Source organism: Alligator sinensis, unplaced genomic scaffold (genome assembly GCF_000455745.1).
Source record: "Alligator sinensis unplaced genomic scaffold, ASM45574v1 scaffold86_1, whole genome shotgun sequence".
Classification (NCBI taxonomy): Eukaryota; Metazoa; Chordata; order Crocodylia; family Alligatoridae; genus Alligator; species Alligator sinensis.
The window spans coordinates 58,364-80,678 of record NW_005841971.1 but is presented as its reverse complement, the minus strand read 5'-3'; the positions used below and the strand labels follow the sequence as shown (position 1 = coordinate 80,678).

General features: G+C 40.2%; 1 protein-coding gene across 10 annotated transcripts in view; it reads left to right on the top strand.

The window, feature by feature from the left end:
- Positions 1-21,853, top strand: part of NEUROD6 (neuronal differentiation 6) — a 32,045-nt gene extending 10,192 nt beyond the window's left edge. For 8 of the 10 annotated variants that reach the window (XM_025200572.1, XM_025200575.1, XM_025200569.1 and 5 more), the window contains 2 exons: positions 17,823-18,595; positions 19,981-21,853. In XM_025200572.1, the coding sequence (XP_025056357.1) occupies positions 20,002-21,015 (1,014 nt within the window). In that variant the 5' untranslated portion in view covers positions 17,823-18,595; positions 19,981-20,001 and the 3' untranslated portion in view covers positions 21,016-21,853. Of the gene's footprint in view, positions 1-9,980; positions 14,844-16,549; positions 18,596-19,980 lie in introns of those variants that run through there. The other 2 variants (XM_025200577.1, XM_006020837.2) reach the window with 2 other exon arrangements.
- The last annotated feature ends 462 nt before the right edge of the window (positions 21,854-22,315 follow it).

Here is a 22,315-nt window from a genome sequence, read left to right as displayed (position 1 = left end):
CCCAGCTGCAAGAGAGGCAGGCGGGCTCTGCAAAAAAAAGGATAGGGACCCTCACCACTTCTGCCTTTGGCAGGCTCCTGTGGCCGGCAGGATGCCTGGGGCCGCCTGGCAATGGGCTGGCTTGCCCCTGGGGCAATGCAGGGAGGTGGCAGAAGGGTATCTGAGTGTGCTGGCAGCTAGGGAAGGCAGCAGGGATGGTGCACAGGGTGCAAAGCTCCCCGGTTGGGCTGCTAGTTTCCCCGAGCCTGCCTGGGCTTCCAGCACCCCGTGCACTGTTCCTGCTGCCTTCTCTGACCACCAGCACCCCCTGCTACCCTCCTGCCACCTCCCCACACTGCCCTAGGGGCAATTCAGCCTATTCCTAGCCAGAAGCCAGTTGCAGGAGCCTACCTGCCAATCCTTTTTATCTGTGGAGCCTCCCCACCTCTCCCATAGCTGAATTAATGCCCCTAAACCCCTCAGCCATGGGAGAAGCAGGCAGTCTCCACCGGAAAAAAAAAAGATCAGGCACCTGTGGCCACCAGATCAATAACATATATACAGTGACAGAAAAATAAAACTCACTGTTTCAATTTAGGGAGTATAGAATGCAACCCCAAGGACCAAAACCTCGTCATGTGTACAAGTGCCCCCAGGGTGTACAAAGTAACCAGTATCACCACTATTACCATGCACCTTGCTTTCAAACTGCAGTAAATAGTGCTGGTGAAAATCACTTTATATATCAATCCAGTGTATCTACACAGTATAATTGTGGGTTGCTACATCTGTGTTAAAACATGCAAGATGTGCAAGGCTTTTTCCTCAATTGTACTTTCTTAAAAAATGCTTTATACCTTGGTCGGTGGTGTTACATGTTTTCTACTGGAGTTTAGTACCTGATCCTGAAATGTGACATCTTAAAATTGAATTGTGATTGCCCTGCATTTCAGAATATTGTGCTGAACAAAGCTCAGCAAAAAATTAGTTTTCATCCTGTGGGAAACGTTAATGTTTCAAAGTTGGTTTCATCCTGAATTTTGAGAAAATGTTGAAATAGTGGACTTTTTTTGCATAATGTAAAGCTCAGAAAAATAGCTAACATTTCATATCACCATTTAAAACTGAACCTTCCCCAAACTGAGATGTTTCATTTTAGATCTCTGAACAGGTCCAAACCCTTCATTTTGAGTCAGTTTACTATTCTACTGTTGTGACACATTACCTAAGGAGTCACATTTCAGGTGACCATTTTAGGTAATTTCAGGTGACCTGTTCTCCCCCTGTCCCTTTTACAACCCCTCCCCGGGGGTGCTACACTTTTGCTGCTAGCTGGGGACTACTTTCTGCAGCCTGCAGTAGCCATCTTGTTGCAACAAAATGCTATGAAATGGCTGCTTGTAAGGGAACTCCCTAGCAAGCAGCCATACCATGACATTTCATTGCAAACCACATTTTTCATGAAAATCATTTCATTCCATGATTTTCAGAAAAAATGAGAAATCACAATTTAAACCTAGATATTAGGAGAGTTGTAATTTAGGCACTTGATGCTCCTGCTCTCTCTGGGCAGACTACATCTCCCATGATGCAGTATATGGCTTATACAGAAGTGAAAACTGTATTGTATCATGGGAGATGTAATCTGGCAGAGAGTCCAACCAATGAGGGAGGTTAGGGGACCAAGACTACACTTTCTATTAGGCAATGCTCCCACAACAGGGAAAGCGTTTCAGTGCTGAACCGATTACAAACAACATTGTGAATTTGTTCCGTAAACAAAAATACTAAGTTTTGGGTCAAGCCGCCCCAAAATGAAATAGTCTTTGGCTTTCCTAGGAGAAATTTCAAAACATTTCAGAAAAAGTCAAAATTTTTCTCATTAAAAACAAAATGACTTTATGGCAGCTGTCAGAATATCAATTCTAGAAGCTCCCAGAAAAATCTGGGTTTTTTAATGGGAAATTTTTTACTTTTCTGAAATTTTTTGATTGATATCATTCTAACAGAGCAATACCAGTCAGCTCAAGCCCTGAACCTGGAAACATATAACTATATGTACAGCTTTACATTTGTACATAGCACTAACAAGACCCAGGCCTAACAAACTGCTATGGAAGAACTTCTCAAAGCTAAGATCAGAATAAATATAACACATCAGTAAGGAACATCAGTAGACCCATACTTGCCCTCCTGGCAAGGTTGCTGTGAACTTAATTTTTGTTTGTACAGTGCTTTGACATCCTTGTTGGAGATGCACTACAAGAATGTGAAGTACAGTGAGCAGTCCTCAAAGCAACGATACCATGTTTCTCTTTGATTGCACTTTTCAGACAAGATTCTGAAGTGCTTTACATTAGTATCATATCAAATTGAATCTTTCAACCATTAGTCTCATTTTAATGTTTGAATATACCCAGGGAAAAAAGTTCAAGGCTTTTATTTAGAAGTGCTACAATTGTGCGTAAGCAGTTGTTAACTTTCATCAATGTCTCCATGGATTAAACACTCCCTAAGTACACATTGACAGCGCGGATCGTTATGGTTATGGACCCTTAACATTTAATATGGGGGGGAGTTATCTTTGTATATTCATCTACTTGCTCCCTATCTTTCACAAACTATAAGGTTTAATAGCGATTAACACTAGACCACAGCACTTCTAAATTAACGATAGCCCTGCCAATTCTAATTGGTATTCTAATTAGTCTGACAATTCTACTAATTAAGAACATTAAACTTTTCAGCAAAGGCTATCTTTTTGTGTTGTGTTCTCTATAATGAAATGAAGGGGGGAGGGAGCCTGGACCACTACTGAGAAATACTGAATTGAAAAAGGAAAAGGTTTGAGGGAGCACAGAGTAGCTTTTTAATACTTGGTAGCTAAATATTAAAGCATTGGATAATTTTTTTTTATATGTGAGAAAAGATAGTAAAGACTAATCAAAAAACACCACAAAGAGAAAAGCAAATGTCTAAGCCAGTTTGTAAATGCTGATTCAGTATAAGTGGCACAGGGCTTCAAGCATAGCTGACTGACCCTCAGAATCTCCTTTCCTTGTGAAATTTTAATATTTCAAAATTTGTATTCATTCCATTTTGGAATTAAATAAGGAATCCTGAAATGTCCCATAACACAGAATTTAAATAAAAAACTTGTGTAAATTGAAACCTGGGTCAATTGAAACACATCAGTTTGATAAAGTGCAATCTACTTTTGTCTTTTAACAATGTTATATTATATAAAATAGGAAAGGAAAAGTAATTTTGAAATGAAATGTTAAAACTATTTGTTCCAAAATGCTTTCTTTTCCATTAAAATAATCATATTCCCAATAAAGGTTTGAAAAAGGTATATTTTTCTCATGGAGAAATGTGGCACTGAAAAATGTTCTACCCATTCTAGTTTCAAGGTCAAAACCTTATGTTATTTTTGCAGGTTTCTGCATCTCCTGAAGCCAGTGCATTTTAGAAACAGCTTTGCAAAATATGTAAACAAAGCATGTATTGGTGTTGATGAAGATTCCATGTATGGTTCAAGAAAATAATTAATTTAGCAGATTAATTAAAAAGTTGTGGTTAGAATTGCTTAAGTATTCATAGACTTACGACGTCTATGGACTAAATTGTATTGCACTTTATATGCCTAAATGGTGTGTATGTAGTTGTACAACTAAAGTTTTTGGTACCTACACACAACTCATTATTCAGGATTGTTAGCCAAGCAGTTATACCTGTGTGATTCTCTAGGGAAACAATCTCCCAGGTACACACATAAGGCTGAGCAAATCCAGAAATTGTAGTTGGGCAAAAAGCTATGTTAGACATTAAATGCTGGTGGAAGTAGTGGCATTCCCCTCTTTCAACCAACTGTCTAATGGTTAGGGTACTTGGCCAAGGAGTAGAGGACCTAAGGTTCTAGGTTTCTCCCTCACCCAGACAACATTTCCTCTGTAATAGTTGATGCAAAGTCAAGCGAACACTTATCTAGCTGTAAAATTTAGTCAAAGATGATCAAAAAGGAAATGGATAAAGCCAAATTCCAGCTGCCTGATATTAAGAACCTTACCTTTCTTTAAAAAGCAATGCATTTTCCTAATTCTCCAAGGAAAAGAAATCTAAATGTCTTCGGTGCTAATAGTGTCTGATGATCCTGGTCACTGTGTTTGGACACTGTAAACCCTTCTCCAGAATTTTGCTATCAGAGTTGCTGTATAAAGAAATTTGGCTTACAATCAGGCTCACATTAAGGCTGTACAAAGCAAGAAGAAAAAATCAGTTTACATAAGTACATAATATAAGAACATAAAGAACTGTCATTTACTGGGTAAGACCGTAGGTCCCTCTTGCCCAGCGTCCTGTGTCTCAGGATACCGTGAAAAGGAGAGTGAACAGAGTATGACCAGGGTCTTTTCTACTCTTCCTTTCCTACTTGCAGCCTCCAGTATTTAAGGCAGGGTTGGGCAATTATTTGGGCCCACAGGCCACAAAGGGAGCTTTGGGGAGCTGTAACAGGCCGAGTCAGCACCCACCTCCCCTGTGCACCAGCTTACCAAACCTCCCTATATGGCATGGGGCTGTAGGTGGGTGGAGAGCTAGTGTGGGTGCAGATGGGCTGGTGTGGGCACCGAAGATGCCCTGTGGGCTCCTCCCCACCACCATGCTGGGTAGGGAGGCGCAGGGCAGCCCAGAGGCGGTGCTGGTGGGGAGGAGCCACAGAGCAGCCCCAGCGCAGGCTCCGGGTCCCACTTTTGCCTGCCACCACCACTCATTGTGGCCCTGGCAGGCAGGCCCAGAGCAGGCCCTGCAAGGACCCCAACCCCCCATGTGGCAGGCTGTGCACTCAGTCCAGGGTTCAGGCCCTGCCCAGGCCAGTCAGTGGGGCCAGAACCACCAGCAGTAGCCAAAAGGAGCTGCCGCCACTGCTGCCTCTTTGCCCAGGCCCCTGCCACCATCAACACCACTTCCATGCCACCCTCCTACCCCAAGGAGAGGCTGGAAGGGCTGGAGCTGCTGCCTGGCTTCAGAGGCAGTGGTTCAGGTACAGAGGTGGTGGCAGCTCCTTCTGGTTGTCGCTGCCACCAGCCTTGGCCATGGCCCTGGCCCCCTGGAGACTGGTGCAGGTAAAGCCCAAGCCCCAGGCTGAGCGTACAACCCAGGGCTCAGGAACTGCCTGCGCGGGTCCTGGCTGGTCTCCATGGGGCTGAGGCCAGCAGCAGCAGCAGCCACTAGAAGGAACCACCACCACCAGGGCTGCTGGGAAATGGAGTCCAGCCACGGAGCTGCAGCCCCACTGCATGCCCAGCAGTGTGGTATGATGCACCATGGGCTAGACAGCACCTAAGCCAGGCAGGACTGAAGGACATGCCACCAGCCAGACAACATCCCTCCATGGGCCAGATCTTGCCCACAGGCTGTATTTTGTCCACCCCTGATTTAAGGTCTAGGAAGGTATGAGTCAGAAGCTGTATACCCCTAAGTCCCTTGCTCAATAATTCCTGGTGCACATTTAATCTGAGAATTTGTCCAAGCCCTTTTTTAATCTGGTTAAACTGCCAGCTTCCATAACATCTTGTGACAATGAGTTCCATACATTAATTACATGCTGGGGGTTGGTGTGGCACAGGTGCTACGGTGCACAATTGACAACTCAGAGTTTGCAAGCAGAAGTGTTCGTGGTGCAAGCCTGTCAGATGCCAATGAACCTGTGAATTCTGCTAAATACCTTGTTACAGGGACATGAAAAAGGAAGGAAAGGAATTATACAGTATGTGAAAAAGAACTTCCTTTTGTTAGTTTGAAAGTTACTACCTACTAGCTTAATTCCATGACCCCTAGTTCTTGTATTATGAAAGGTAGTAAATAATAAATCCCTATTTACTTTCTCTTCACCATTTAGTATTTTGTAAACTCTTATCAGGTCCCCCCTGAAGCATCTCTTTTCTAAACTGAATAGGTCTAACCTCTTTAGTTTTTCTTCATATAGAAGCCACTCCATAGCACTAATCATACTTGTTGCTTTTCTCTATACCTTCTCTGGTTCTTCTATATCTTTTTGAGGTCTGGGGACCAAAACTGGACACCGTACTCAAGGATGGATGCACTACGGATTTATAAAAACATATTAAAACTTTCTGTTTTGTTTACAATTCTGTTCTTAATAATTCCTAATATTTTGTTTGCCTTTTTGATGGCTGCTAAGCACTTAGCTGATGTTTTTAGCAAACTGTCCACAATGACCCCCCAGTATTTTTCCTGTGTGGTAACATCTAATGTAGAACCTATCATAGTGCAGATATAATTTGGGGGTTTTTTGCCCATATGCATAACTATGCTTATCTACACTGAGCTTCATCTCCCATTTAGTTGCCCATTCACTCAGTAGTGCCAGATACTTCTGTAGTTCCTCATAATCTGCCTTGATCTTTACCACTTTGAATAATTTTGTGTCAGCTGCAAATATGGCCACCTGGTTACTCACCCCTTTTCCAGATCACTTATGAATATGTTAAACAGCACCAGTCCCAATGCAGATCCCTGGGGGATCCCACTGTTTGCTTCTTTCCAGCCCAAAAACCGACCATTTATATTCATACGTTGTTTTCTATCTTTAAGCCAATTTCTAACCCACAAGGGAACCTTCCTTGTAATTTCATGACAACATAACTTCATTAAGAGCCCCTCACGGGGGACCTTGCCAAAGGCTTTTTGGAAGTCCAAATATACTATATCAACTGGATAGCCCCAATCCACCTGCTTATTGACACCCTCAAAGAACTCTAGTAGGTGGTGAGGCATGATTTCTCTTTGACAAAATCATGTTGATTCCTCTCCAGCAAGTCATGTGCTGAACAATTCTTTTTCTTTCTACATAAATTAGACTCACGAGCCTGTAGTTCCCTGGGCCCCCTCGAGAGCCTTTTTAAAATTTTGGAATCACATTTGCAATCCTCCAGTACTTTAGTACCAATGCTGTTTTAGTACCAATGCTAGTGATAAGCTGCATAATACAGTTAAACGTTCAGCAATTTCCAGTCTCTCCTAGTCCAGGAGAAACCCTGAGGGATTATACAGCTGTGTAAGCCAGCCGCCCATCCCAGACTGGGAGTGTTATAAGGATATGATTAGAAGAAAGAGGTACTGCTAGACCACTAAAGTACCTTTTAGCACTCTAAGACTGCTTTTACCTGTGCTGTGGATCAAACCAGTCCCTGGCCATCTCCAGGAGTGAAGGACAAAGTATGAGCAGCATAACGCCATCTCTGTCTGCCAGGTCTGAGGTGGGTGTTCTGGCAAAGCTGAGAATCAAACCCATAAGATCAGTGGTTGGCAATTTTTCAAACCCAAGTGCTCAAACAAATCAGCTCAGGTCTGAGGTGGACTAATATTCCAGTACGGCAGCCACAAACACTGGCTTTTCCCTGCCACTACTTCTCTCCACCCACAGCATATGCACAGTCCCTTGCCACCTGCACAAGCGCAAGTGCAACCAAAGGTCCCCACCCAAGTGCAGGCAAATCCATCCCCCACCCCCCCACTCAACCACAACACACTGCCCCCAACTCTCCAGGACAGATCCAATGGCTCTGGGAGCCAGAATCAGCTTGCAGGCTGCATGTTGCCAACCCATGCATAACATAATATTATGCCATTTTGTAAAGTACTATTACCAGTTCATCTTCAGTGGGTAATATGATGAAGGAGGCTTACAGACACTGGTTTCCAGACAACTCTGCACAGTAGACTAGATGCTAAAAGTGCAAATAAAAGCAGGTAGGTTGGACAATAATGTGCACCCCAAGTACCTGATAATTGTTTCTTTGTTTCAGACAGAAATATGAATTTATGCTGCTCTTAGCCAATATTACTCAAATTTTGTTAGACAATGCCCTCTTTTGGGTGCTTTATATAGATCTCATATAAATGCTTACTCAAATAGAAAAGATCTTTTCTATAGGTATTTTGAACACAGACACAATATTCCTCTCCCAGTGCATTTGAGAAGATATTTCAGGTTATTACGCTGTCCTCAGTTGTTGTTGTTTTTTCATCCTTTAGGCATTGCAAGGAAAATTAAGACTTACAATGAGAACATAAAATTTACAATCCTATGGCATTAATTTGTACTCTATCCTTAGAAATCTGATTTTAAAACAATACTATATAATGTCCCTTTTAAAGCAGGAAACGTCAGTTACTGGTAGATGGATTTATAACTGGAAGGATACCTGGTCACAGACTTACCTGATAAGAACTTCATCAACTCATCCCTGAAAAATGCTACCTAGGACTCAAATTCTGTATCAACTCTCATTTCACCTTCAGTAAGCATAGCCCTCTTGCCACTGACTTCAATGGTATCCCACACAACTCCTGAATTTGGTGTTATCTTTCAATTTCTCAAAAGCTTTTTAACTCAATCCATAAGAGTCTTTTTAAAAAGTTTCATATGGCAATGGGTCTCAACCTTTTTAGACTCAAGGCAACCCTCCATAAGTTTTCTAAATTTAGAAGCATGCCTTTTCAAAAACTAAGTTTCACTCATTTTTTTAACTACAGAAAAATAATAGAGTGATTCTTCTGTTACAAAGAATGCAGAACAATCATCGTGGGTCAGAATACTTTTGAAACTATGAATTCCTGTTTGAAATCTTTGGGTCTATCCTGTGAATATGTATAGGTGTTTGCACACCTAAGGATTGAGGGTTGGCTGCAGCCAAGGCTGAGGATTTTGACTGGGGTATGCCAATACTTTGGCTAGGACTTAACCTTGGAGGTCCCTGGCTAGAGGGTCTTGCCCCTCTGCTGAGAGTTGTACCAAATGCTATATTTGGGGGTCAGGAAAGAATTTTACCACAGACTGGTACTGATTGTGGTGAGGGGGTGGGTTGTCTTCCTCTAGTGTGGGGCACAGCCCTCTTCCTTGGATCTCTTGAGTACATTTTAACTACCTTCACAACACCAGGACATTGGCCACTGTTTTCCCCGCTGCTTTACCTGTGGCAGATTAGGGTGTTATGCCTTGTGACTGTCAGGGTTGACTGGCTGAAGGTTAGACAAAGGATTTTGAATAAGGATGATCTGCAGGGGTGTTGGACTAGATAAGCATCTGAAGGTCCTTTCCTGACCTATTTTTCTATGATTTTAGACTTTATGGTTGTTTTGGGAAAAGTGCCTTAGGCACAGATTATAATGTGTTTAGATGCCTAATCCCACTTATTTTAAATGGAAGATGAAAAAAAGCTTCCTTTCAAAGAGCAAGAAAGCTATGAGATTATATATTTTCAGGCAATCTGTGCCTTTGTCTCAAGCTGTTTTTTAAAGAAAATGTTATCATTTTCTTAAAGCCACCAACTGCAAGACAAAAGGATGCAGAGAATTTAAATAAAGTATTCCGTGAACATGTCTACACGAGATGCTTTACTGCACAGTAGACTCATCTACACATATATAGCATTTACCATGCAGTAAATTAGTCTACTGTATAGTTGGCTATTATGTGTACTACCTGTAGATACAGGTAGTAGATTTACTGCACGGTGGGCACATCTACACATGTGCTGGACTGCACAGTTGTCCCTGCACAGTCATTTAATACTTGCTTAAGCAAGCAAGTATTAAATGACTGCATAGTAACCAGCGCTACTGCACAGTCCTGACCCCTCACAGGTTTTTTCCCACGCTACTGAGCAATATTGTCAGCATCACGGTTCATGCCTGCCAATGCTACATTGCCGTAGCAACAACCTATGGTGTCTCATGTACATGCGCCCCATAACTATTACTCAGTAGCGCATGTGTAGACAGCTGACTGGGAGCAAATTGCTTGTGGTTAGCCCAGGCAGCAGGGAGCAAGGGAACTGTTCCTTCCCCTGGGCAGCTGCCTCCCAGCTTCATGCCCCAGTTGGCAGATTGGGGCACAGGGCTGGGACACAATCCCCTGCCCCAGGCAGCTGCCTGCCTTCTCAGCTCTGTGCCCCAATCTGCCAGTTGGAGCACAGGGCTGATAGAGAGGCAGCTGCCCAGGGCAGGGGACTGTTTCCAAGCCTCCACCCCTGCTAACTGGGGTGCTGGGCTGGGATGCAGCATAACTCCCATCACTCCACAGAGCCCAGGCCTGACCCCAGTGCTCCCTGCCAGCCTGGAACTGGCACCCAGGGGAGACTGGAGCTCCCCTTGGCTGATGCTGGGGGGCAGAGCATGGCAGGAGTAGCCCTACACTGAACTGGTCCGATTGGGAGCATATTTGCTCCCAACACATGCACGTGTAGACGCGCTCCCGGGGAAAGTTTATAATACCTTATTTTACTGCACAGTGCATTAGTAGCACATCTGGATGCACTCCATGTGTCCTTGTTCAATGGAATGTAATGCTCAGTGGAGTAAACATTTATTTTCTACCTCATAAGGGTGGTATCAGGATCAACATTACATATTGACATAGATTATTTTAAAGGTAACTTAAAATGAAAAAGTTATTTAGAAAATAGAACTGATAGGGAGGAAGCTGAGTGCAAAACACTTCCACATGTTTAAATTTGCTAACAGGCCCATGAAAACGGTAGGGATCTCTGAACATATCATGTGGATTTGGGAAGCACTATGGAATCTTTGCTTCTTAGACACTTTTGGAACAAGTGCATAGTACCCATCACCCCACAGAGCTTTCTTGGTCTTTGAAAGGAAACTTTCCCCGTTTTCATCATACCAGCATGCTGACAACTCAAAGGAATGCCTGTCCCTATAAAGCCACTAAATGTAAACTCTGAAACACAAGCAAGGGGACATTGCCCTCATCAGAGATACTCAGCTGAAAAATGCCCAAATCCCCACTCACCCAAAGCTGAACAGAAGCATCTCAACTGATCTCAATTCTTGGGAGGCTATCAAAATGCATGTGTACCAAAGGCTGGGGGAAGGGAGAAGATTTAGGAATGTGAAGGAAATCATAAATCTGTCATTTCCTATCTAGTGCCTGACTTTGCAACCTTAAATTTGTTCTTTTTAACCAAGGCTTTTAAAAACATAATTTCCTATTTTTTTTTAAAAAGATGTTATTATTTCAGCATGCTGCCAAAATCTGCCTGGGGAATACAAGTGAAAGAAAGGAAATGGTGATTTTTAGTAGCTCACACCTCCCATAAACCAGAATGGAATTTCATGGGGTAAAGAAAAGTCACTTCTCTAGCCTGAGGGCTTTCTCCCTGCTGAATTTCAAAGGTCTGCTGAAAATTAATAGAAATGTCAGAGCTTCTCATGAAAAGTTTGTAAGAATCTTTTATATTGGAAAGTGCAAGGCAGCTTAAATATGGGGGTCACAACCAGCTTCCCCAGCCTATGGCATATAATAACCTAGTCTGAGGAGAAACTGTCCAACAGAAGCTGACTCCAAATTAATAGATCTTATTTTGTGATTCTGACAACTCCATCTTAAAGTACTCTACAGCCTGCCATGCAGTCCTGAACAAACTGCTCATCTCAGTTTTTAGAAAAGGTTGTTTGGGTAAATCTGATATCTTTTATTAGACCAATTCAAACAGTTGGAAAAATTAATCTTGGCAAGCTTGTCTGCCTATATCCTTAGACCAATATGGCTACAACTTATATACCTGTCATCTAAATTTATGCCTTCTATAAGGCTTCTGTGCTCTGCTAGCTGAATCTTGAAGTTTGTATTCAAATCTCCTATTGATACCAAGGGAAGCTCTGCCTAGGTATAGATCCAAGATTAGGTCCGTAGTTCGTGGTCATTCGCTAGGGAATAAATAATACCCTCCCAGAGAGAAGTCTACAGGAGGGCAAGAAAACAATTAGAAGAATCAATCACCTTCACTTCTCTCAGGTGGGTGAGGTTTGGGTGGAATAGGGAAGACAATGTAGCTTGCCAACCTCATGGATTATGGGAATCCAGAGGGATGGAAAATGCATGTCCAGAGGAAGGTCTTCATGTTTCCTTTAATCTCAACAAGCGGCGAGGATAACTGAGAGCTAGCTGATCACTGCTTAACAAGATTTTTAGCAATACGGACGGTTTTAATATAAAAGTGCTAAGGGTTAGAATATGCCTTTCAAATGAAGCTATGCAGGAGGGGAAGGGGGAGTAAAATCTGCATACTTATATACAATAGAGCTATCACCTTATTGCTGTTCACAGTGCAGCTGAAACGTGTGGAAAAGCTAGAGCTTCTTGCCTTGTACTCTCTTGTACTGCCTCAAGGAGAAGGTGATTGAGTGACCCCTGCCTTGCCTCCACACGCATAGTGAGGGTGAGGAACCTAACCTGCACCCATCCTAGGCCTTGAGATGGGATGTTACAGCTCCATTCCAGGCCCCTTCTTGGCCAGGCAGCTACACATCCCCTCTTATAATGGGCACTAGTAAAGACTTAATCTACTGTACTTACTCAAATAAAAGATGACCCTGGTTATAAGAGCTCTATCCAATAATTAGATTCCATATATGGAAAATGTATATATTTATTAAAATTTTCCAATTATTAGAATCTAATTATCGGAGATTTGCCTTAGATTTGCCCTCTTCCCCTTGGTACAAGGAAAATAAATCTAGAAGATCAGGTAATCCCCCTGCTCTCTGGTTCCCCCCAGCTTCTTTCCCCAGCAGCCCCTTCCCCCTCTCTTTACTGTCAGGCCCTGCCTTCCCATGGACATGAGGAGCAAGTTTGAAAACAATGAGCTTGACATTAAGCATAGTTATAGTAATTTTCATATAGTAGTCATGGACTTAGTTGATCCAGAACTGAGGCAAGTTACCTTTTCTTGAAACTGCTGCAAGTTTTAGCACAGGTACTCCATAAACACATGTTTAAGCAGCACTCTGGCACCTACTTATATATAGCACAAACTGCTCGTGATATCAGTTCAAAGCCAAAATCAGCATTTATGATATAGAGGGGGCTGGGCCCTACCAGAGTCAACAGGATTTCAAGCCATGGTGATCCCACAGCTCAGCACTGCTCAGGATCCATGTGCTAATTAGCCACCCATGCATGAATGCAACTGGGTGTTCTTGTCACAAATCCTGGGATCCTCCACAAATTTATATGTAGATGATGTTCAGGGCCACCTGGTCAAGCTTCACTTCACGGAGGGCAGAGCTACACTAATCATGTATGACAAGCTAAGATAGGGGGCAACAGAGGGATTCTGGGTGAACTGTTTGAGGCCCTATTTCATGATGTTTGTGAGGCATTTAAGGTTGGTGAAGAAACAGGAATTATTGGAAATGGGAAAGAAAGGCACAGCTCAGCTGTGGGAGTGAAAAGGAAGTAGAAATGTATCACCATGGCTCACCACAACTTGAAAGAGTCAGCACGGGGGGGGATGGGAGGGGGGACAGCATTTAGTGGGCACTACCATATATCTTATTCAAATGGGCTGTGATAACCTAGCCTTCTGGGAGCGGGTGCGTTTATTGTAATGGGTGCGTGGGTTTCTTAATGTGGTTTGAGGTGTGTTTGCACAATACGGGTCATGTGTTATATAGTCATGTTCAGTGTTGGCTGTATTTAATTAACTTCATAGTCTATGTCCATTACTGAGCACATGGTACTTTTGGCAGCAGTTTAATGATGGCCAATGTATTTAACAAGATTTCCTTGTACACGGATGTAAGACAAGGGGCTTTTTTCCCCATGCTGATTGGAGAAAAAAAACCCTTGTCTTGTATTCAAGTAAATACAGTCATTCTAAAACCAGGGACATGGAGTAAACAAATCAGCAAGACAGGAAATTCTGTGTAAATTAGTGAAATTGTGTAAGGTGCAACTAAAATATCCTATGTTTTAAGTTCTCTGGTAATAATAAAAAGAAAACACTACCCTGCGGCACTCATCCAATCATTGGATTCTCTCCTGATTAGAAGGTGTACATCAAAAGTATACCTCGGGAAACTCAGCACCCCCTAGTCTAAGTGTATCAGCCATTTTTAGTAACAAAATCCATCAGACATGCAACAATTCCAGGCACTGAGTATGAATGAAAAAACCTAAAATCCCAGCTGTACCGTAGGGCTGTCTTACACGACAAGGCATGAGTAATGATATTAACCCCCTACAGTTTAAAAAATAATGGCATTACCACATGACAGTTACTGCCTGATTCTTTGAAATCCCAGGGGGAAAGGGATAGCTTAAACCAGCAAATTAAAGAAAATTCTATGTTGCTCTAAAACATTTTGTACTGTCCTCAACCAAACACAGGATTATCGGTCTACACCTGGACAAGGGACATAATCTGATGAAAACCGGTGAGCCATATGGTGCCATCACTTTTTAAAGCATAACCCCTCAGTGGAAATAATATATAATTGGGGTTTTATTCCTAAAATAAGTTGTTTCTACCGGCACTGTAGGGACATGGCTAGGCTGCTAGGACAAAGGGAAGTGATGAATTTCAGTTTGCAATGGTGAATGTGAAGCTACCAACAGCAGCTTCCTTTTCTTTTGCACCTCACCCTTGCCAAGTTGGTGCCCAGGGTGGTTGCCCCTATCACCCTCCCCAGTTACATCATTGGCTTCTACTCTGCTTAACATATTTGACCCGATTCTTCCATAACTTATTTACACTTGAGCAAATTAGAAATAACTCAAGGTCAATAAAATTATACCATACATAGATGAGAGCTAAATCGGGCCCATTTTATTTATGTTTTAGTGATCTTAGACAAAGTTTGTATTTTGAATATATTTTGGTTAATCATATCGTTAACATAGTGTCCATTTTCAAAAGACAGTGTTTATGTTTCAGCCATGTGACTCCCAGTAAAGCTGTATAGTCAGCTCCTATGCAACACTCCCAAATTTATCCCTAAGAGTCAATCCAAACCACAAAGAATTAGGATCAAAGGTATGCCATCCTTATATTCTACAGATCTAAGATATTACAAAAGCAATTTATAAAGTCTCCAACAGCCATGGCAAGAGCCTTTAATTCAAAATGGATTTAAGATATTATTTCAGATTGAAATAAATTCTCTTGATCTAATAGAAATTTTTTGAACACCAAACCAAATGTTGAGGTTCTTGGTAATATTTTACTGAGACAAGAATCACTTTCCTGAGATCTGTGAATGGAGGAGACTCTCCTCATGGAAACCATCCCATCCCAGAGGGACTTGGACGCCTTCAAAGTGATGTCTGAGAAAATAAGTCAGGTTCTATGGTCTTTTCTGGCAGATGGGAAATGACTAGGTATGAGAACTTAGAGCTAGAGATAACTCTGGCCTGGCACAGGTTTTTGGATCCCCAATAGAAGAGGGAGGAAAATGTTTACACCCAGTGGAATGTGATGGGACATTTGATGAAGATATCCCTTGGTCCTTTACACAGATGTTGTGGACAAGCAGGGAAGAGAAGTTCTGGCTCTAGTGACTTTGGTGGCAGGATCAGTCAGGACTGATTAAAATGTGAATAAAAAACTGATGGCTGGGTTCTGCTGCTCTTATTCCCATTGAGTACTTCTTTCCTGCCCAAGCGTCCCACCAACATCAGTGGTACCTCTCATGCAGTACAGTACCATGTGAGCCACAATATCAGAATCTAGTCCTCAGTAAGAATTGCAAGACTTTCCATTATTTTCATGTTGTTTTAATGTCACTGGGAGGTGAGGGAGATAGGAGAGGGATAACTAGGAGATCATCATAAAAAAAAAAAGAGAGAGAGAGAGAGAAGGTGTTCCCTTGAGATCTGATTAAAGCCTATTGAAGTTCGTGGAAGGACTCCCATTGACTTCAATAGGCTCTGGATCAGGCCCTTGATGCAAGTTTAGAAATCCTTTGAACTCAATATCATTTCAATGCATCTATTAATGTTTAACTGAGTTTAATATATTATAATAATATGTCCTTTGAAATATCTTCACTATTGTGGTTTGAACCTTTACAATCTGTGCATACGAACAGTTCTGCGGTGTGTATTCTGCAATATGTATGTGCTGCATATTCATTCCATTTAACTATGTTTTGTATCTTATTCTTAACATGCATTCACAGTAGACAGGAAAGCAGCAGTTATGGGGTATGCTGTGAATGCATATTAACAGCAAGACACATTTGCATATCATGGATCCACAATACAAAATGTATAGTAAAAATCCTTATGAAAAGTTATTATGCATGCATAGCAGATGCTTTTTAAACCTGGATATCTCAGCTATTTTGTTTCTCAGCAATTTACTAGAAAATACTAAAAAGGTCAAATGATGGATTAAGAGTCTGCAAAATATAATGCAACTGCTTTAGAGGAAATCCTTCCACACACACCAATTTATTTTAATTTAGTAATAATATAAAATACACCAAAATTATATTTTACAATAACATTTTAAGTGTTTTCTAAATAGTTGAACAGAAATAGAGAGAAAAAGTATTTAGATAACGTGTATTTTGGAGGATATGATTGAAAACTTAACAGTTCTTCCACTAATACAGATTTCATTTCAATCTTTCCTTAGGATTTTTAGTATGCATTGAAACAGAGTTCAGGTGATCAGAACTTCACGCATTTTGAATATTGTGCATTGTGTAATAATCTGAATATGCAAAGTCTGTAAAAAGGTTGACAACCCTTAGGACCTTTCATAATATAAATCTTAATACATAAATTCCTATGGAGAGTAATGGGGTTTTAACCTTTGTTCTATTATACGGATTATACTATTCCATATAGAATGTAATAAATGTAATGAATAGTGCAGAACTTGCTCTCTCTAGCATTAGCCTCTTAACTTTTAAAATCTTGGCCACTTCAAAAACGTTTATCTTTAAAAAGAGGCCCAACCTAGATAAAGTACTAATGACCTTCAGCTTCTCATTGCAATAAGAAAATAAAGGTTGTGTGTTAATTGAGCTAAAGTGTCTAAAGTTCATGTACACCTAGACACACACCTGCCCACATGCACACACATGTGCACACACACATGCAATTTTGCTGTCTCCTCCTCTACAAAAAAAAGCCCAACCCGGATTTAAACAAAACTTTGAGAAAACAAAAATAATTGGATTGGGGACGAGAATATTAATGCCAAGCTTGGGCCCAATGTGAATTAAAGCAGATGAGTTATAAACCCTTCAAAAACAGGATTTATAATGGAAATGCTGACAAAGACCCATAACAATAGCAGCTCTGCCAGGGATTACTTTAATACTAAAACCGTATTCAATCTCACTTTTTAAAACAGAGATTACGGAGTCACTAAAAAGCTACAATACGTGACAATAGTAAAAGAAAACTTTAAATATTTTTCTATCTTTGACACTGCATTCTCACTTTAACTCTTGCTAATATATTGCTTGCGCCTGACATTTCACTCCTAAATAAAATAAAAAAGCACAAGGTGGAGTTTACCACAGGCTCCAAAGCAAGGCTTAGCTGAAAGGCTTTGTCAGCTTCATTTAACAGTTTCTTGTCTTGTTGATGAGAGAGACAAAAGGGTTAAGGCAGAAAGAACAGATAGTGCAAGAGAGACAGCTGACCGGGGAAGAGAAAATGACACTAGAAAAACAGAATGAAGAAAGGAGAAGAAAAAGAAGCAGTTGGAAAATGGATATGCAGCTAAATATTTCAAATCTCATCTACATTTTTAAAACAGAAAAGACCTTTTAATTTTTAAGGAAAAGGTTTAAGAGAAGGCAAGACACCTAGAAAGAAAAGTAAGGGGAAATTTTTCCGATTCTCACAAGTTATTAAGAAGGGCTGCACAGGAAGCAATGGGTGAAAAGTGAGTGTATACATCTATCTTGCAAAGCACTCGTTTCTAATGTCAGAACACGTTTATATTCTTGAAGCCTTCTAGTTTTCATCTAATGTCTTTTCTTTTTTTTTCCAGGGATATTACAAAAAGTCACTGATGAAAAGAATTTGAGTTTTTCTTCTATAGACTCCAGCAGGATGCTTTCTTCTATTATTTTGAGATCTGGAATAGCACACAACCCTTTAAACACATGCACACACAAAGATTGCTCACGAAAGTATCACCCAAGTATTATGCCCTCTTACACATAAAGCTAACCCTGTGTAGGTGTGCCCTAGTGCCTTCATTACTTTCTGATTTCTGGTTTCCTTTCACGGCTTTTTTTCTGGGTACCCAGATGCACAGATTGGGACCCTGTTCAATGCAACACAACACTTTAAATAAAGACTGCAATATTAACAACTACGGAGCAGTTGTACCTGCAGGTAGGGATAAAACTGAATGTTGGCATGTCTGACAATATAGACTGACTGCTAAACAGAAGCAGCTCCAGTAGAAATGTACCTACTGTATGTGAAATGCTGGTGCAGATTTTTTTTCTCTCTATCACTCTAACCTTCTGTGTTGATACATGAATGCTGGTACCCACTTACAGGGATGCCAGATGATCAGTGCAGAATGTAGGTCCCAGGAGAAAGGATCACATGGTTTTCTCTGCCTTGTGACGTCACTAGCAGATGGCATGGGTACCAGCTCTGGCAGTTGGCATCAATGTCACTTTTTAGAGATCAATGAGATAGTGCAGATATACACAGATCTAGACTCCAGGAGACGATGCGACATTCAGACTGAAAAGATTTGGAAGGCAAAAAATGAAAACTGATTGTTGAATGAAATAAAAAGCTAAGGTAATATAAATAAAGATATGTTTCAGTTGGTGCTGGGTGTGCATGCAAGTGTTTAAAGATACAGTATCATTGTCTTGTATTTTTTGTATGCTGTTTACTACCTAATAACTTCTCCTAACATTTCATTCTAATGATGCAATTGCATACTTTCATTGGTATTATGTAATATTGCAAGTATATAGACAATACAAAGAGAGTTAATCTTTTATTTGGGTTTTTGTTTAGTTTTGTTCTATTAAAAGTCCCTGCATTATTTGTGCTTGTCTCTTGGAGAACTGTGGATCCAAGTGTTTGCTGTTGCAAAACTGAAATCCGAAACAAAATAAATAATTTGAAAAGCAAATTATTTTCCAATTTCATTCTGGATTCTGAACACACGTGCACAATTGCAGTCAGAATCCATAGACCATTCCTGTCAGATATTAGCTGGAGGGAGACGTCTGAGCCTTGAAGAACATAAACACTGTTTATAGCGTGTAGGGGGGTTCCCCCCCACCTAATTGATTTTTTTTTTTTTAAAGAAAGAAAAGAAAGGAAAAATTGTAATCTTGTTTTAGAATCTTTAAAAATAAAATACAAAGATTTTGTTACCAACTCTAATATGAATACGGTTAGCTCAGTCCTGATTTTTTTCCTAATATGAAATAAATACTGTGTCACACATTTTCATATTGATCATTAGAAATTCTCACTTCATTTTTAATTAAGTTACTACATGATTCGTTTATCTTTTCTCCCACTGAAATTCTTTTCTAACCCATACTAACTCACTAAACCAAAATATGTTGATTCATGAAAGATACATGTGAACAAACTTTGAAATAAAACTCAGAAGGTGATTTTTTTAAAAACTATATTTATCTTTCAGTTAATAGAGACATATCACTTTTCCTTTGTAAGAGTGGTCTTGCTCTTCTCATTTTTTTTACCCAGGGGAATGTGAATTAATGGCATTTCTGCATTGCTTTATCATGTTTCTGCATTTCCTTAAATTCCACTGTGCTGAGGAGGGGAAATCTAAACCTTGTTAAAAATAAGATATATGGATAGAGAATTAAGTATATCCTTTAAATTATTTTATATGTTTAATCTACTTATAAAACATTTACTTACATAGTGGTGACATATTGCATGTTTCAATGTTTTTATAACACCGAACAGCTAAATGTTCTTTAAAATATGTGTATATAAAAGTGTTTGCAATTGATAAATATATTTATTAGAAAATTGTGTTTTGTCTATTACATATACGTACATTTGTAGATGTCTTCATATATTTATGCATACCATATATACGTGCAAGAAAAAGGTATGATATAATGTGTATGTAAGTATTTAAACTTTACAAATGGAAACATTTAAGCATTGTGCTGGCATTCTTTCAGGTAACGTAAGATTATAGAACCATGTTAACACTACCGTTTGATGAGTCTGTTGTAATGCCAGAATCCCAGATGTGCAGAAAGTTTTCCAGAGAAAGTGAGGACCAAAAGCAAATTAAAAATCCAGAAAGCTTTTCAAAGCAGATTGTACTCCGAGGAAAGAATATCAAAAGGGCCGCTGGTGAAGACACAGAAAAAGAAGAGGAGGAAGAAGACAGAGAGGAGGAGGATGAGAATGGTTTACCTAGAAGGAGGGGCCTTAGGAAAAAAAAGACAAGCAAGATAAGAATGGAGAGGATCAAATTCAGGCGACAAGAAGCCAATGCTAGAGAAAGGAACAGGATGCATGGCCTTAATGATGCTCTGGACAATTTAAGGAAAGTGGTCCCTTGTTATTCTAAAACACAAAAACTGTCTAAAATAGAAACATTGAGATTAGCCAAAAACTATATTTGGGCTCTTTCTGAAATCCTGCGAATTGGCAAGAGACCTGACTTACTCACATTCGTCCAAAACCTGTGCAAAGGTCTGTCCCAGCCAACTACAAACTTGGTGGCGGGGTGCCTGCAGCTGAATGCTAGAAGTTTCTTGATGGGTCAAACCGGTGAAACTGCCCATCACACAAGGTCACCATATTCCAGCTTCTATCCTCCCTACCACAGCCCTGAGCTCAGCACTCCCCCAGGGCATGGAACTCTGGACAACTCCAAGTCTATGAAACCCTACAATTACTGCAGTGCTTATGAGTCCTTCTATGAAAGCACTTCCCCTGAGTGTGCCAGCCCACAGTTTGAAGGTCCCTTAAGTCCTCCCCCAATTAACTATAATGGGATATTTTCCCTGAAGCAAGAAGAAGGCTTGGACTATGGCAAAAATTACAATTATGGCATGCATTACTGTGCAGTGCCACCCAGGGGTCCCCTTGGGCAGAGCTCCATGTTCAGGTTGCCTACAGAGAGTCACTTCCCTTACGACTTACATCTGCGCAGCCAGTCTCTCACCATGCAAGATGAATTAAATGCAGTTTTTCATAATTAATGAGGAAAATGAAAATAAACAGTGGTCATTCACCTCCCCATCTAATTAAGATAAAGCAGATGCTTGTGCACTACGTAATTGGCACAACTCTAGTTAGCGTGTTTACTAGTTTCTAAAGTGTGATTCAACTATTGTGGGAATTTTCTATGTACTAATAAATCTTTTTTCCTATAAGTATTTTTCCTTTTTTTTTTTTGTCTGTAAACACTGTGAGATTCTGTTTCTTACCAGAGAATTTCCCCCACCCCCTGCCTTTTTTTCCCTATTCGCTTGATTTGTTGAACAGTGTGTCTAAACAATATCATTGAAATAAAGGCATACACACTGTATAAAGTCAATGTCTATTTTGATTGTACAATTTGTAATTATACAAATGCATGTTATTACATTCAGATGAATAAAAATAATGTATTTATAATGAGTAGAAATTATATATTATGTATTTAAGAAATGGATTTTAAAAATTCTGAAGAATTTTAAAAATCTATCCCTGAATTGAGATGGGCTTGTGGGTGTAGGGGTTGGGGGACAGCAATATTTAAAGCTATGCAAAAATAAAAAAAATTTTGGAGGATGGGAGGCCTGTAAGATTAAAAAAGAGGTGATCACCACTGACTGTTTGCTGACAGGGGCTAAATAATGTTAGACAATGTTGTCAAAATTTCACATCAGTTATTCTAAACCTAATCATACAACAGTATCAGCACCTTTTTGTATTATTCTGATTTCAGATGTAAAGGTTTGTTATAACAATGTATAACTGTGGTTTCGCACTACATATTTTAAATGCAATTAAACAGAGATGTTTCCACTTTTAAAGTATATCTCTTAGCTGTGATACTGCCTTTTGCCTGATATTTATTTCCTAGTTCACAGCTGCCTTTTGTTTTTCTTCCACAGCATTATTTCCGGCACACTCTTAATGCTTGCATTTGGATTTTGAAACCATGGGTAATTCTAAGAGTTTACTTTATATCACATTCAAATGCATATATTACCATCACACATGAAGCACTCTAGATTTTCCCAGATAGAAACAGCTATGATTAGGGAACAGCTCTGGAGTGGAGTGGACTTAGGGAGGATATGGGCTAGGGAAGGGCAAACTGTAGACTGATGGACATCACTGCTAGCTGTAAGTGAAAAACTTGAATTGATTTAAACTACAAGCATGTATTTAAATAACAAGCATGATTTTAAACTGATTGAGCTTTGAGCTTTGCTAAATCAGTGCTAACAGGCTTCATGGACTCTTTATTTCCATTTAAACTAGGCTTATCTCAGTTTGTCTTAAGTAAAT